Source organism: Heteronotia binoei, chromosome 13 (genome assembly GCF_032191835.1).
Source record: "Heteronotia binoei isolate CCM8104 ecotype False Entrance Well chromosome 13, APGP_CSIRO_Hbin_v1, whole genome shotgun sequence".
Lineage (NCBI taxonomy): Eukaryota > Metazoa > Chordata > Lepidosauria > Squamata > Gekkonidae > Heteronotia > Heteronotia binoei.
Genome location: NC_083235.1, coordinates 33,702,808 through 33,715,997, shown reverse-complemented (window position 1 = coordinate 33,715,997; position 13,190 = coordinate 33,702,808). Strand labels below are relative to the sequence as shown.

The window sequence follows — 13,190 nt, the reverse complement described above, 5'->3', positions numbered from 1 at the left end:
GGTCTGGTTCACCAAGGCATATAATCCATAATCTCAAAGATATGAAGGGATTCACTCCAGTCCAGTCTTGACATACTATAGAATCAAGCTTTGCAGAACTGGCCACAAATATTGTTCAATTGCATTCACCCAAGGAGAGGGGGAAAGTATAATAAATATATAATAAATATGCCAGTGCTACAAAATGTTTCTTTTTAAAATGCCTGGCACTGCAGTGTTAATAGACAAGGTGCCATTTGCTATGTCATTATGCAATACTGTGGTTATCTAATGACCTTAGGGACATTCAATAGCATCCCCATTGTCTGAAGGAGAAAAAATCAGCACTGCTTATGCAAGAGGAAGGCGTAGATGTTGCTTGAAGATGGAAAGTTTCCAAATTCCACGGGTGGGGAGGACTGACAATTGTCTTGGCTCCACCCACAAAATCCTTCCCAACTACACCTGTAGACACATATATAGATCTGTTTGGCCCTACATCTCCACAGCAGCCTCTTAGCATCTATCATCACCACCATTCCACCTGCCACAGCCTGAACATGAGGAAAGAAATCTGTACCATTGCTTTTGCTCGAGCTGTCTTTACCGAATTCATAGCCACCATGCTTTTTGTCTTCTTCGGCTTAGGCTCAGCCCTGAACTGGCCTTCAGCCTTGCCCACCATCCTCCAGATTGCCCTGGCTTTCGGCTTAGCCATTGGTACCATGGTACAGACCTTTGGCCACATCAGCGGTGGTCACATCAACCCAGCAGTGACGATTGCTTTCTTTGTTGGCAACCAAATCTCTTTCCTCCGGGCCCTGTTCTACATCGTGGTCCAGTTGGTGGGGGGCATCGCTGGAGCAGGCATCCTCTACGGAGTGGCTCCTGTTAATGCCCGTGGCAACTTGGCAGTCAACGGGGTAAGTCCTCTCTTCTTTGGGGAAGGTGATTCATTCTGGAGATGGTTTGGTGGACTAGCCGTTTGTGTGAGGGATTCTCAGGCATGCCAAAGCACTCAAGAAGGGCATCTGCATCTCAGAAGAGATCTGAAAGTCAGAGGCTCCTGCTCTGTGCTTCTGGAGCAGTAGATTCCACCAACATGCTGCACTGTAGCTTGAGTTGGATGTGTGCTCTAATGATACATCAAGCAGTTGGCTGCCTTGACAGGTTAACTGTGCAGAGTAATTTACAAGGCGGAGTTTCTTCTTAAAGCTTCTCATATCCTAAGGGGGTTAGTGAGTCATCAGAAGGAGAGAGAGAGAGAAAGCGAAAAAAGTTCTTTAACTCCGGCTTTGCCACCTGCAGGACGAGCAAAAGCAAAATTTATAAAGTGTTTGTATGAAATTGGTCTCTTTTTTTCTTCTATGAGGTGGGAAAGGGAATCACTTGGAAACCACTGAAAACAGTTGAGGTTTGGGTGCCTAATTTTTATAGATCTGCTTACATAACTTTGGAGAGGTAGGGTTGCCAGCAATACTCCCTCTAAACTACTGAGTCTTGTGAGCAGAAATTCACCTTTTTGAGCTACTGACATTAAAGTTGTGAGCTACTGCATAAATTAGTTTGCTCTGGGGCCATTTTTCCTGAGCTAAGACAAAAATGTGTGAGCTGGAGGGGGGAAAAAACCCTTGAGCTAGCTCTAACTCAGCTTAGAGGGAACACTGGTTGCCAGGTTCTCCCAGCAACAGACAGTAGATTGGCGAAGTGGTGGGGTAGGGTTGACAGATATAGACTGAGCAACTCCTGGAAATTTGGGGATGGAGTCCAGGGGCAGGGTTACATACAATGCCATAGACTCTACCCTCCAAATCATCCATTTTCTCCAGGGAAATTGACTCTGCAGTCTGGAGATGAGCTGTAATTCTGGGGGATCCCCAAGTCCCACTTGGAGGCTGGCATCCCTAAGCTCCTAGGTGAAAAGGGAGGCTGAGATGCAAAGGCTGACATTGCAGGATGTGGCACAGGAGGAGAAGCTGCTGAGGCTCTTCCATTCACACCATTCCTCTTAGAAGTCAGGGGACCCTCTGGAGCAGCATGTAATATAAATAAATATACTATGGAAGGGAGCACCATGCACATGCAACAAAACAAAAGAAGTGCTTTCATTCTGGATGTAGGTCCAAACATATTTTCTGTGGGCTTGATTCAAAATTTTAACGTGCCCTGTACACTTTCATAAGTCATGAAAGCAAACTCACTATTGTATTTCGGAAACATTGCAGATAGAGCAAATGTTCAGGATGGGCTTGCAGGTCACCGAGGTCTCTTCTTCTTCTCCCCACTTGGTATTTGGGCAGGGTCTCTGAATGACTGCAAGTCTTTTGAGTCTAGCGAGAGGTCTCCATCCAATATAGAGTTAAAAGCACTTAAGACTGTTGATTAAATAAGGCTTTAGTGCACTTAACTCTGCTGGATTGTGGCCAAAGTATATAAACTAAGTCTAGGTGCCAAATTATATCTGGACGGGTGAGGGGGGGCAGGAATACAGAGGAATCTGGTTAAGCCAGAACAAAGATGATCCTGGTAGTGTGATACAACAAACATTTTTAGAGAATTGCTGAGCAGACAGGTTAAAACGGATAAAAGGAAGTACTTCTTCACCCAAAGGGTGATTAACATGTGGAATTCACTGCCACAGGAGGTGGTGGCGGCCACAAGTATAGCCACCTTCAAGAGAGGTTTAGATAAAAATATGGAGCATAGGTCCATCAGTAGCTATTAGCCACAGTGTGTGTGAATATATAAAAATTTTTGCCACTGTGTGACACAGAGTGTTGGACTGGATGGGCCATTGGCCTGATCCAACATGGCTTCTCTTATGTTCTTAACCTCTTGGATCTGCAAGGAAGACAGCTGGAGGCTCGAAATATCCATAGTAATAGATTCGTATGGATTTGCTGCAAATGCCAGGATTCATGTTTTAGACCTTTGTGATGCAGCACCCCTCCCAAGCCTTCAGGCTATGGCTAAGAATTCAGTTTATATCCCTTCCTTTCCTATATCTCCCTCCCCCAACCCCCAACTTTTAGCTAGCACCCAAGAGGATGCACAGACCATAGCAGTGACTCAAGCTGTTTTCTGTAGGGGTTTAAAATTCTTTAGGAATCTCTCTAGCACAATTTCTATCTGATTGCTATTCAAGCAGAAGAGGAAACAAAGCAGAGCGATTTGTAATGCAAATAAGCCTTCTGTGTTAATAGAAAATAGTAAGAGTCCAGTAGCACCTTAAAGACTAACAAAATTTTAGGTAGGGTATATAGGGTATGAGCTTTTGTGAGTTCCTGTTCACTTCTCCAGATACAGCTAGAATGTGAGTCCATCTGTGCTATATACTGGACAGTGGAGTTATTTCAGATGCCAAATGACATTAGCAAGCATCTGAAATCACTCCACTTTCCAACATATAGGACAGATGGACTCACATTCCATCTGTATCTGAAGACATGAGCAGCGACTCACAAAAGCTCCTACCCTACCACAATTCTCCTTAGTCTTTAAGGCGCTATTGGATTCACTCTTTTCTCCTGCTACAGACACACTGGGCTTTTCCACACAGTCTATGTATTCCGGTATGGAAGCTGGTCAGTTACTGAACAGTAACGGGTTTCTGCTGGCATTTCAGACAGACCCGATTCAGTAACTGGCTGCTACCGGAATACTCTCACCTTTTCACACACTCCCGCGGCTGTCCCGGTAGTGAGGCGTGCCTGAGTCGTTACAAACAAAGAGCAGCTTCTTCCACTTTTCAACCCCTCCTTCCGGGTTGAAATCGCTATGGGGTGCTGTGTGAAATGTCCAGTATCTAACCCGGGAGCAGTTTTCGCGCCCTTTTTCACCCGCCGGCGCGCGCTATCTCCGGCTTTTTTTTTTGTTTTTGGAACGTCGGGCTGAGATCGCTATAGCGTTATAGCACTATAGCGATGTATCACAACAGCATCACCATAGGGATGGCTGGGCTCCATTAAGATGCCAGATATCGCCACCGCTGAAACCTGGTAACTTATCTCAATAGAGCCTAGCCATCTCTATGGTGCTGCTGTTGTGACACGTCGCTATAGCGCTATAGCGATCTTAGCCCGACGTTCCAAAAAAAAAAAAAAAGCTGGAGATCGCGAGCCGGCAGGCAAAAACCGCTGGCGCTGGTGGAAGCGAGATAAGAGCGGAACAATGTGAAATGGCTCGCTTCAATCACGGAACCCTACCGGAAAAAAAAAACATGTGTCTGAAAACTCCCATCCCTGTTTCGGATTACTGCAAGCGGCACAATACCGACTCCCTTCCGGTTTCCACTGGTAAGTGTGAAAAGGGCCACTAACACAGCTATCCATCTTAAGCCTTCTGTGTTGTTACTTCTTCATAATAAACCTCATTTGAAACAAGAAGTCATTAGTTTCATCCATGCCCAGAGAGCTTACACTCTACTTTTTAAAATGGCTTGCATAGCTAGATCCTAAATTATTATAGTTCTTTCTATTCTGTTTTTGTACTAAATATGTGCTCAAGACCCATGGGTCTCTGCTCACAGGTCTCCATTGTGTGCTCCCTAAACCTGCTCCAAACACTTAGAAATTCTTTGGCCTCTCCAGGGCAATGTTTTATTTATTTTTTTTATTTTTTTATTTAGAATTTATATCCCGCCCTTCCCACAAGTGGCTCAGGGCGGCTTCCAACATTAGATCCAACATAAATTAAACAATATTTAAACATGTAAGGGAATAACTTGAAAACAGATAAAACAGATAAAACCATAAAATTAATAAATATTCCAATATATACAGAGATCTGGCAGGTTGCATTAAAATTCTCAAGCTAGGTGTAGGCTAACCGGAAGAGGGTTGTTTTACAGGCCCTGTGGAACTGAACAAGGTCCCGCAGGGCCCTCACCTCTTCCGGTAGCTGATTCCACCATGTAGGGGCCATAACAGAGAAGGCCCTTTCTCTTGTAGCTTTCAAGCGGGCTTCTTTCGGCCCAGGGACAGTAAGGAAGTTTTGTGATCCCGACCTCAGTACTCTCTGGGGAACATGCGGGGAGAGACGGTCCTTCAGGTAGACAGGTCCCAAGCCATATAGGGCTTTAAAGGTGATGACCAGCACCTTGTACCGGACTCGGTATATCACTGGAAGCCAGTGCAGAGTCCGAAGACCCGGCTGAATGTGCTCCCACTTTGGGAGGCCCAATAACAGCCGGGCCGCGGCATTCTGCACCAGCTGCAATTTCCGAGTTTGGGACAGGGGCAGCCACATGTAGAGGGCATTACAGTAGTCCAACCTCGAGGTGACCGTAGCATGGATCACTGTTGCTAGGTCGTCGCGCTCCAGGAAGGGGGCCAACTGCCTTGCCCACCTAAGGTGAAAAAACGCGGACTTGGCAGCGGCTGCTATCTGAGCCTCCATCTTTAAGGAAGGCTCCAATAACACCCCCAAGCTCTTGACCTTGTCCGCCGCTATCAGCGGCGCACCGTCAAAGGCTGGTAGGGGGATTCCCCCTCCCGGGCCGCGGCGACCCAAGCAAAGGACCTCTGTCTTCGCAGGGTTAAGCTTCAGCCCGCTCAGTCTGAGCCACTCAGCCACGGCATGCAATGCCCGATCTAGATTTTCCGGGGCGTAGGTCGGCTGGCCGTCCATCAGTAGATAGAGCTGGGTGTCATCAGCATACTGATGACACCCTAGCCCGTACCTTCGGGCAATCTGGGCAAGAGGCCGCATGTAGATGTTAAATAACATCGGGGAGAGAACCACCCCTTGTGGTACACCACAATCAAGTGTGCACCTCCAGGACAGCTCCCCCCCAACTGCGACCCTTTGTCACCCGACCGTCAAGGAAAGAGGAAAGCCACTGTAAGGCCAACCCCTGAATCCCCGCGTCGGCGAGGCGACCCTTCAGTAGCCGATGGTCGACCGTGTCGAACGCAGCCAACAGGTCTAACAACATCAGCACCGCCGAGCCGCCCCGATCCAGATGCCGTTGAAGGTCATCCACTAGGGCGACCAGCACCGTCTCCGTCCCATGTCCCAGGCGAAAGCCGGACTGAAATGGGTCAAGGATGGAAGCATCCTCCAGGAAGGTCTGTAGCTGCATCGCCACTGCCCTCTCAATAAGTTTGCCCAGAAAAGGCAAATTTGAGACCGGCCGATAATGTGCCAATTGGGCCGGATCTAAAGATGGTTTCTTTAAGAGGGGGCGGACCACGGCCTCTTTGAGCGGCGTTGGAAAATGCCCTTCCGTCAGGGATCTATTTACGATATCCCGTATAGGATATCTAAGGTCACCCTGGCAAGATTTAATAAGCCAGGAAGGGCATGGGTCCAGTTTACAAGTAGTTGGGCGAGCAGATAAGAGAATCCTGTCAACTTCCTCCAGGCTGAGGGGGCTAAAGCCGTCCAGTATATAATCCGAAGACAGACTCGGGGCCTCGATTTCGCTAACTGTCTCAAAATTGGCAGGGGGGTCGGGACGGAGTGACGCGATTTTATCCACAAAAAATTTCGCAAAAGCCTCACAGCCTATTTCCAATTCAATGTTACTCTTCAAGCTTCCATTGCTTTTAAAATGATCTGGAGCAGGTGCAGAGTTAGCAAAGAACAGCCATCTCAGGGCTGAACTGTGATTGTTAATACAACAACAACCACCTTTATTGGCATAACAGCAATGTGGTTGTTAATATACTAGCCTAGTACTGGGTAGACCTGGGTTCGAATCCCAACACACCTATTTATTGCAATCAGGAAATAATTTCTCAGCAAAATTCATCTGCCTCACAATCCATCTAACTCATGAATCATGAAAGAAAAGTTTCTGTTTTATTTTTGAAATGTCTTATCAAGTCCTTGGCATAATAACATAGGGGTGGGTGCCCCCCGGGATCTCTGGGCTCTAGTAAAGTGTGTCCATAGCTCCCCCCATGATTGGGTCCTGGTTTCAGTGAGATAGGGATGCCAGCCTGCAGGTGGGACCTTGAGATCTCCCAGAATTACATTTCATCTCCAGACTACAAAGATCAGTTCCCCTAAAGAAAATGGCTGCTTTGGAAGGTGGAGTCAATGCCATTGGACCCCACTGAGGTCCCTGTCCTTCCCAGGCTCCACCCCCAAATCTCCAGGAATTTCCCAATCTTGATCTGGCAACCCTCTCTGGAAAGTCCCTCGAAATGCCCAGGCTGTTCATAAAACAAGAGAACTATCCTCAAAGAACGCCATAAAAGTGATAGGAAGGTGACAGATAGATATGCTCTGATCCCAATAGCCAGACTAGCCTGAGCTTGTCATATCTCAGAAGCTAAGCAGGGTCAGCCCTGTTTAGTACTTGGATGTGAAACCAAAACACTAAGGAAGTTCAGGGTTGCTATGCAGAGGGAGGCAGTAGTGAACCACTTCTGTTTGTTTCTTGCTTTCAAAACTGTATGAGGTTGCCATAAATTGGTTGCAACTTTTTTTTCTTGTATATTCAAAGTTTATTGGATTTATAGACAGTTTACAAAAAGAAAAATCTGTAATTCCATAAATAAATTGGCTGCAGCTTGATAGAAGTTTCCACTGCCAGATGGATTGATAGCTATGTCGTACTGATGGCCAAAAAGTGAGAGATAAACACAGAGAGTCAAAAAGACAGAGAGATGGAATTTTGCAGGAGTCAATCTGAGCCTCTTGTGTTACCTAAAGCAGGGGGGGGGAGGGGGGATATTCCAGTGTCCTGATCCAACCAGTTTAAGAATGGAACTGTTTCTTAGTATGAAGAATAGCACCATCGAGCTTGGAAGTGCCCCAAGGGTACTGGAAAATGCGGGTCTCTGCCTCAAAGGCTTGGAATGCAACGGCAACTACTGAAGGCTTTTGCACATTTTCAAAAAGCTGTTTTTAATTAGCATCCACCCTTGAGCATGTTTATCTAGTTGGAAAACGGTTACCCTTGGGGTCAGTGGGAGTCCCTTCCAGATTGAGGCATGTGGAATTGCACGCTAAACCTCCCTACTTTCCTGTCTTTACAGCTCAGCAACAACACAACTGCAGGCCAGGGGGTGGTGGTGGAGATGATCCTCACTTTCCAGCTTGTTATGTGCATTTTTGCCTCGACTGACAGCCGCCGACGTGACAACGTAGGCTCTCCAGCCCTGTCTATCGGGCTGTCCGTCACCCTGGGTCACCTGGTTGGGGTGAGTGTTTCAGCACTGTCTCTCTCCTCCACATACAGCTTTTTTGTTTGTTTGTGCAGAAACAAAAGACAAAAGCAGAGGTGGAATGTGCACAATTGTGACATCATAGGGCCGGTTGATACACCTCAACCCTGATGTGATTACTTTGAGAACTGCTGTCATGCTTGCTGCTGGGCTGACCTCGTGTCCGGAGGGAGGTGGAATATGAACAACTGTGACTTCATCGGGCTGATTAACACCTCATGTATTGCAGGAAGGGGCTGTGGCGCAGTGGCAGAGCACCTGCCATGCATCCTGACAGTTCCAGGTTCTGTTTCTAAGATTTGCAGATGGGGGCGGGTGGGAAGCCAGGTAGTAGGTAATGTGGGAAACCTCCACCTGAGATTGGAGAGCTGCTGCCAGTCAGAGTAGACAATGCTAACCCTGATAAACCAAGGGAAGTAGAAGGCAGGTGCAGGTGCAAGGAAGGGCTGTCCAGTTAACTTACAAGGAAAGTTCCCAGTGGACCACTTCCTTATAGTAAGTAAGTAAGTAAGTAAATTTATTTTTATATCCCGCCCTCCCCCGCCAAAGGCAGGCTCAGGGCGGCTCACAGACATGGGACAACCATGATTTCGATAAAATACAATCAAGACAAAGACAGATTAAAATACAATTAAGTTACCGTTATAGATTAAATTAAAATAGATAAAACAGCTGTTATAAGTTAAAAGTTAATAGTTATCAAGCCGCTGACTACTGGAAGTGAGTGGAGCCAAGCCTCTGCAGCTTTTAGAGGGCCATTCAGCTCAGATCTGGCCAACCACAGGCCTCAGTTGACTAACTTTCCAGCCCCTCACTGTCTGTGAGGAGTTACAGCTCCCTGTGAACACCATAGAGTTGCTGTGAAAACTGCAAAGGTGGCCCCCTGGAATACCTCTGCTGGCCCACGAAAATTGTGATAGCAGTGCAGATAGCAGCTGTGTGGATTTTACAAAAACAGAAAAATCACAGAGTATGGCATTCTAGTGGTAGTCACATTCCCAAAGCGATCAGTGCATGGTTTGTCAGATCAGTTAGTACTGGTAGATAAGAAGATAGAGCCTGCTGAGATTGTGGTGGGGAGGCCAATACTAAACCTCTCAAACCATTGCTCATTGCTCATAATCTGGACTAGGATGAAGCATGGTAAAAAACAAGTGAGGGGAATGCTGAAATAAAGATAAAGATAATCCCCTGTGCAAGCACAAATCGTTTCAACTCTTGGGTGACTCCAAGCCAGCCAGAACTGCGTTCCTGTCCATTCCTGCTCAAAAAACCGTTTTCATGGCAGACTTTTTAATGGGGTGGTTTGCCATCACCTTCCCCAGTCATTTACACTGTTACCCCCAGCAAGCTGGGTACTCATTTTACCGACCTTGGAAGGATGGAAGACTGAGTCAACCTTGAGCTGGCTACCTGAACCCAGCTTCCACCGGGATCGAACTCAGGTCATGAACTGAGCTTGGACTGCAGTACTGCAGATTACCACACTGTGCCATGGGGCTCTTCTGTTGCTGAAATACTTGATCTAAATAGTACCTCATCCTCAGGGCTATGGAGGGAAGGAAAAAGCCCAGCATGAACTCATTTGAATATTAGGCCACACTCCCTGATGCCAAGCCAGCCAGAACTTAATTACTGTCCGTTTCTGCTCAAAAAAAGCTCTGCTCATCCTTAACATTTGTTTTCAACCTTCTTTGTGTGTTTGTTGATGCTATTGTTGGGAGAAGCAGCCATCAGAACACTACAGAAATTTGCTCCAGGGGTATACCTATGAGCATTGTCTAGATCTAGTACTCTTTCCAAAACAACACCACAAACACAGCGGTGGGAATGGAAGGAAGAATTTACTGCCTAAATTATACAGAAGGAAACAGGGACTGTAGTTGTCTGGCAGATGAGCGGGCGGGGGGGGGGGGATAATGAATTTACAGGAAATGTTAAAATGTCTAACGAACTGTCCTTCCCTCCATAGATCTATTTCACTGGCTGCTCTATGAATCCAGCTAGGTCATTTGGTCCTGCTGTTGTCATTGGTCGATTCAGCCCCGCTCACTGGGTAAGATATTGGCTGTTTATCTTGGGTAGATCATCACTGCAAAAAATACATGTCATGTGAATCCACCCTCCATTGTTGCACTGCAAACATTATGCAGAGGCAAAAACAAGCAACAAAAGAAGCAGTTTATGCTGCAATCATTTGTAGAATTACTTCAATCTAAACCTATTAAGCCATGACCTGGGTGGTCTTGGTTGGCCCAGTCTTGTGAGATCTCAGAAGCAAACCAAGGTCAGCCCTGGTTAGTATTTAGATGGGAGGCTACCAAGGAAGTCCAGGATCGCTACACAGAGACAGGCAATGGCAACTCACTTCTGAACCTCTCTTGCCTTGAAAACCTTACAGAGTCACCATAAATCAACTGAGATTTGGCAGCACTTCCCGCTGCCAAAACTATTAGTGCAGCCAAAAAGAGAGTCACATGGGATGTGGAACTGAAGAGCAAGCATAGGCACCGTGTACCATTGACTCCTGTAGCAGAGTTAATCCTTGACAAACCAATTCAAAAAATGTGGAAACATGTCCAAAGATATTTATTAATTAGTTCAGATGGTGAACGTCAACCCCAAGGGCATAGAAAATTTCTCCAATGTCAAAAATTCTTGAGAAACTGTTTCTTGGAAGTGTTAGAATGTTGTGATCTTTGAGAGCGGAAGTAAATTGAATAAGCAAAGGCTTAGATAAAGCTTACAGTGAAACAGAGAAAAATAGACCGGTTTTGCCTGTCAGCTTCATTCCCTTGTGGAAACTGATTTTTGATATTGGAAAAATGTTCTATACCCTTGGGGTCGATGTTCACCATCAAAACTATTAGTGCAGTAGCTAGCATAAAGCATCATGCAAAATACTGTTGTAGTCTGCTGGACAGAGACACCTGTAATGCCATGATGGCAGAAATGGAAATGTAACTCAGACAGCTGCTGTACCATGTACTCTCTTTTATATAACCCTTGAATCTGAGATGTTGACAATGGGCACTGGAGAATCAAAACATCAGTAAGCCAGTTTGGTGTATCATTGGAGGGTTCAACTAGGAAAGCCAGGCCTGAGTTCAAATCCACACTCTGTCATGAGACAATCCCTGGCAGTGCGATCTTAAGCAGAATTTCGCTCTTCTCATCCTGTTGAAGCATGACTACCATGTAAGCCTGGTATAGTGTCACTGGCATCATGAGGAAACTGGAAGGCTTTGAAAATTGTTTAACCCTTTCCTTGACTTCCCTCAGGTCTTCTGGGTGGGCCCCATCTGCGGAGGCATCCTGGCTTCTTTGCTTTACAACTACCTGCTGATGCCCCACTCCATGAATCTGTCTGACAGAGTGGCAATTATGAAAGGCACTTATGAGTCCGAAGAAGAGTGGGAGGAGAAGGAGAAGAGCATGGAAATGTCCTCCCCTTAGTTGACAGGGCTCTGGGCAGGAAGGAAAAACAGATTAATCCAACACTCCTGATGCCGAATGAATACTGACTGTGTGCCTCACAATCCAAAGAATGAGTCACTTCTGCTGGTGCCAAGGGGTTGAAGAGGGGAAACGGGGATAGACTTTAATTGTGTATATAACCATCTTGAATGTGCAGTTGCATGCGTCTGTGAATGCAGAGCAGAAACCAACACAGAAGAAGGGATTGTTCCAACCTGGCCCATTGCAGAAATGATGTATTCCAACAAGCAACACCAAACAAGGATGGTTGTTTACTTCTTGGGACTGGCAAAAAAACAGGAGTGTTCTAGAACTGTGTCTAGGCTGGGATCTTCACATCTGCAATTGTGTATGGGGTTTTTATAATTCTCCTAGCTATTTTTGTTTGATTGTGTTTGTGCACAAATTGACCGAGTGCTGTATATACTCTGGGCTTTCAGGGCTTTAGGGGAAGGTGGCCTAAATATGTTCCCCTAGGCTTGGTCCTTTCTCATATACATAACAACACTTGCCATTATCTTTTTAATGTGACAGCTGTTTTAGTCTTGAACTTGTGAGAATTTGCATTGAGACCTTACAGAGACAAACCAGCCTTTAGAAGCCTGTCCTTATCGTCTGTTCTTTCCATTTGCTTTTGTTTGTCATGGTCTGAAGTAAATGCAAACACAGTGGAGAGCATAGCTTTGACTCAGTATCCTTCTTCTGTTAGCTCAGACAATTAATTTCAAATCAACTGCACATCAACAAAAAGGGTGCCAACGTGGTTTTAAAGTACCAGCGCAGAGCCAGAGGAAACAGATCAGAAAGGAAAGCCGGGTGGCCCAGTAGGAACAGAACTAATAGCAAAAGTTTTGTTTCATCATTGGCAGGAGCTGGCAAGAGCACTGAGTTAAGCCCAAATTTGGGCAAAGGTTAGGAGGATTAAGCCTATGCTTGGGCTCTCAACCAATGGAGAAGAGTGTCACAGAAAGTCAATCTCCACCACTATCCTTGAACCAAGCTAACCAGGTTGCTTTGCTATGGCTACCTTTGTTCAGTGGAGCCCATAGATGCAGGGGTGGCAGCAGTGGAATCCCACTCAAACAGCGCTTTCTGAAGAGCTGAGCCTCAGCAACCTGATTCAGTGAGCATTTGCGCTTAGCTAAAGCATGCACACACATCTAGTAAACATAGTGCTGCTAATGTTAGCTCAAAACATGCTGGTAGAGGCCAGAAAAGAAAAACACAAAGGGCCTTTTTTATTTTTTGAGTTAGCAATTCTATATTTGTGAGGTTGTATCATTCGTGTATTTGTGAGGCTGTATCATTTGCTGAATAGGGAAGAAGAAGATGGAGGAAGAAGATGACAAAGAGAGTTGGTCTCTACTTTAAGGAATCTCAAAGCCGCTTATGCTCTCCTTCCCTTTCTCTCCCCACAACAGGCACCTTGTGAGGTAGGTGGGGCTGAGAGAATTCTGAGAGAACTGTGACTGCCCCAAGGTCACCCAGCAGGCTTCATAGGGACGAGTCGGGAATTAAACCAGGTTCTCTAAATTACAGCCTGCCATTCTTAACCAC

General features: G+C 46.0%; 1 protein-coding gene across 1 annotated transcript; it reads left to right on the top strand.

The window, feature by feature from the left end:
- The first annotated feature begins 478 nt into the window (after positions 1 to 478).
- On the top strand, positions 479 to 11,683 carry LOC132581215 (aquaporin-5-like). The gene is made up of 4 exons (XM_060252368.1): positions 479 to 902; positions 7,968 to 8,132; positions 10,129 to 10,212; positions 11,439 to 11,683. The coding sequence occupies exons 1-4, from the start codon at positions 540 to 542 to the stop codon at positions 11,610 to 11,612; spliced, it is 786 nt and encodes a 261-aa protein (XP_060108351.1). The 5' UTR covers positions 479 to 539; the 3' UTR covers positions 11,613 to 11,683.
- Positions 11,684 to 13,190: the final 1,507 nt, after the last annotated feature.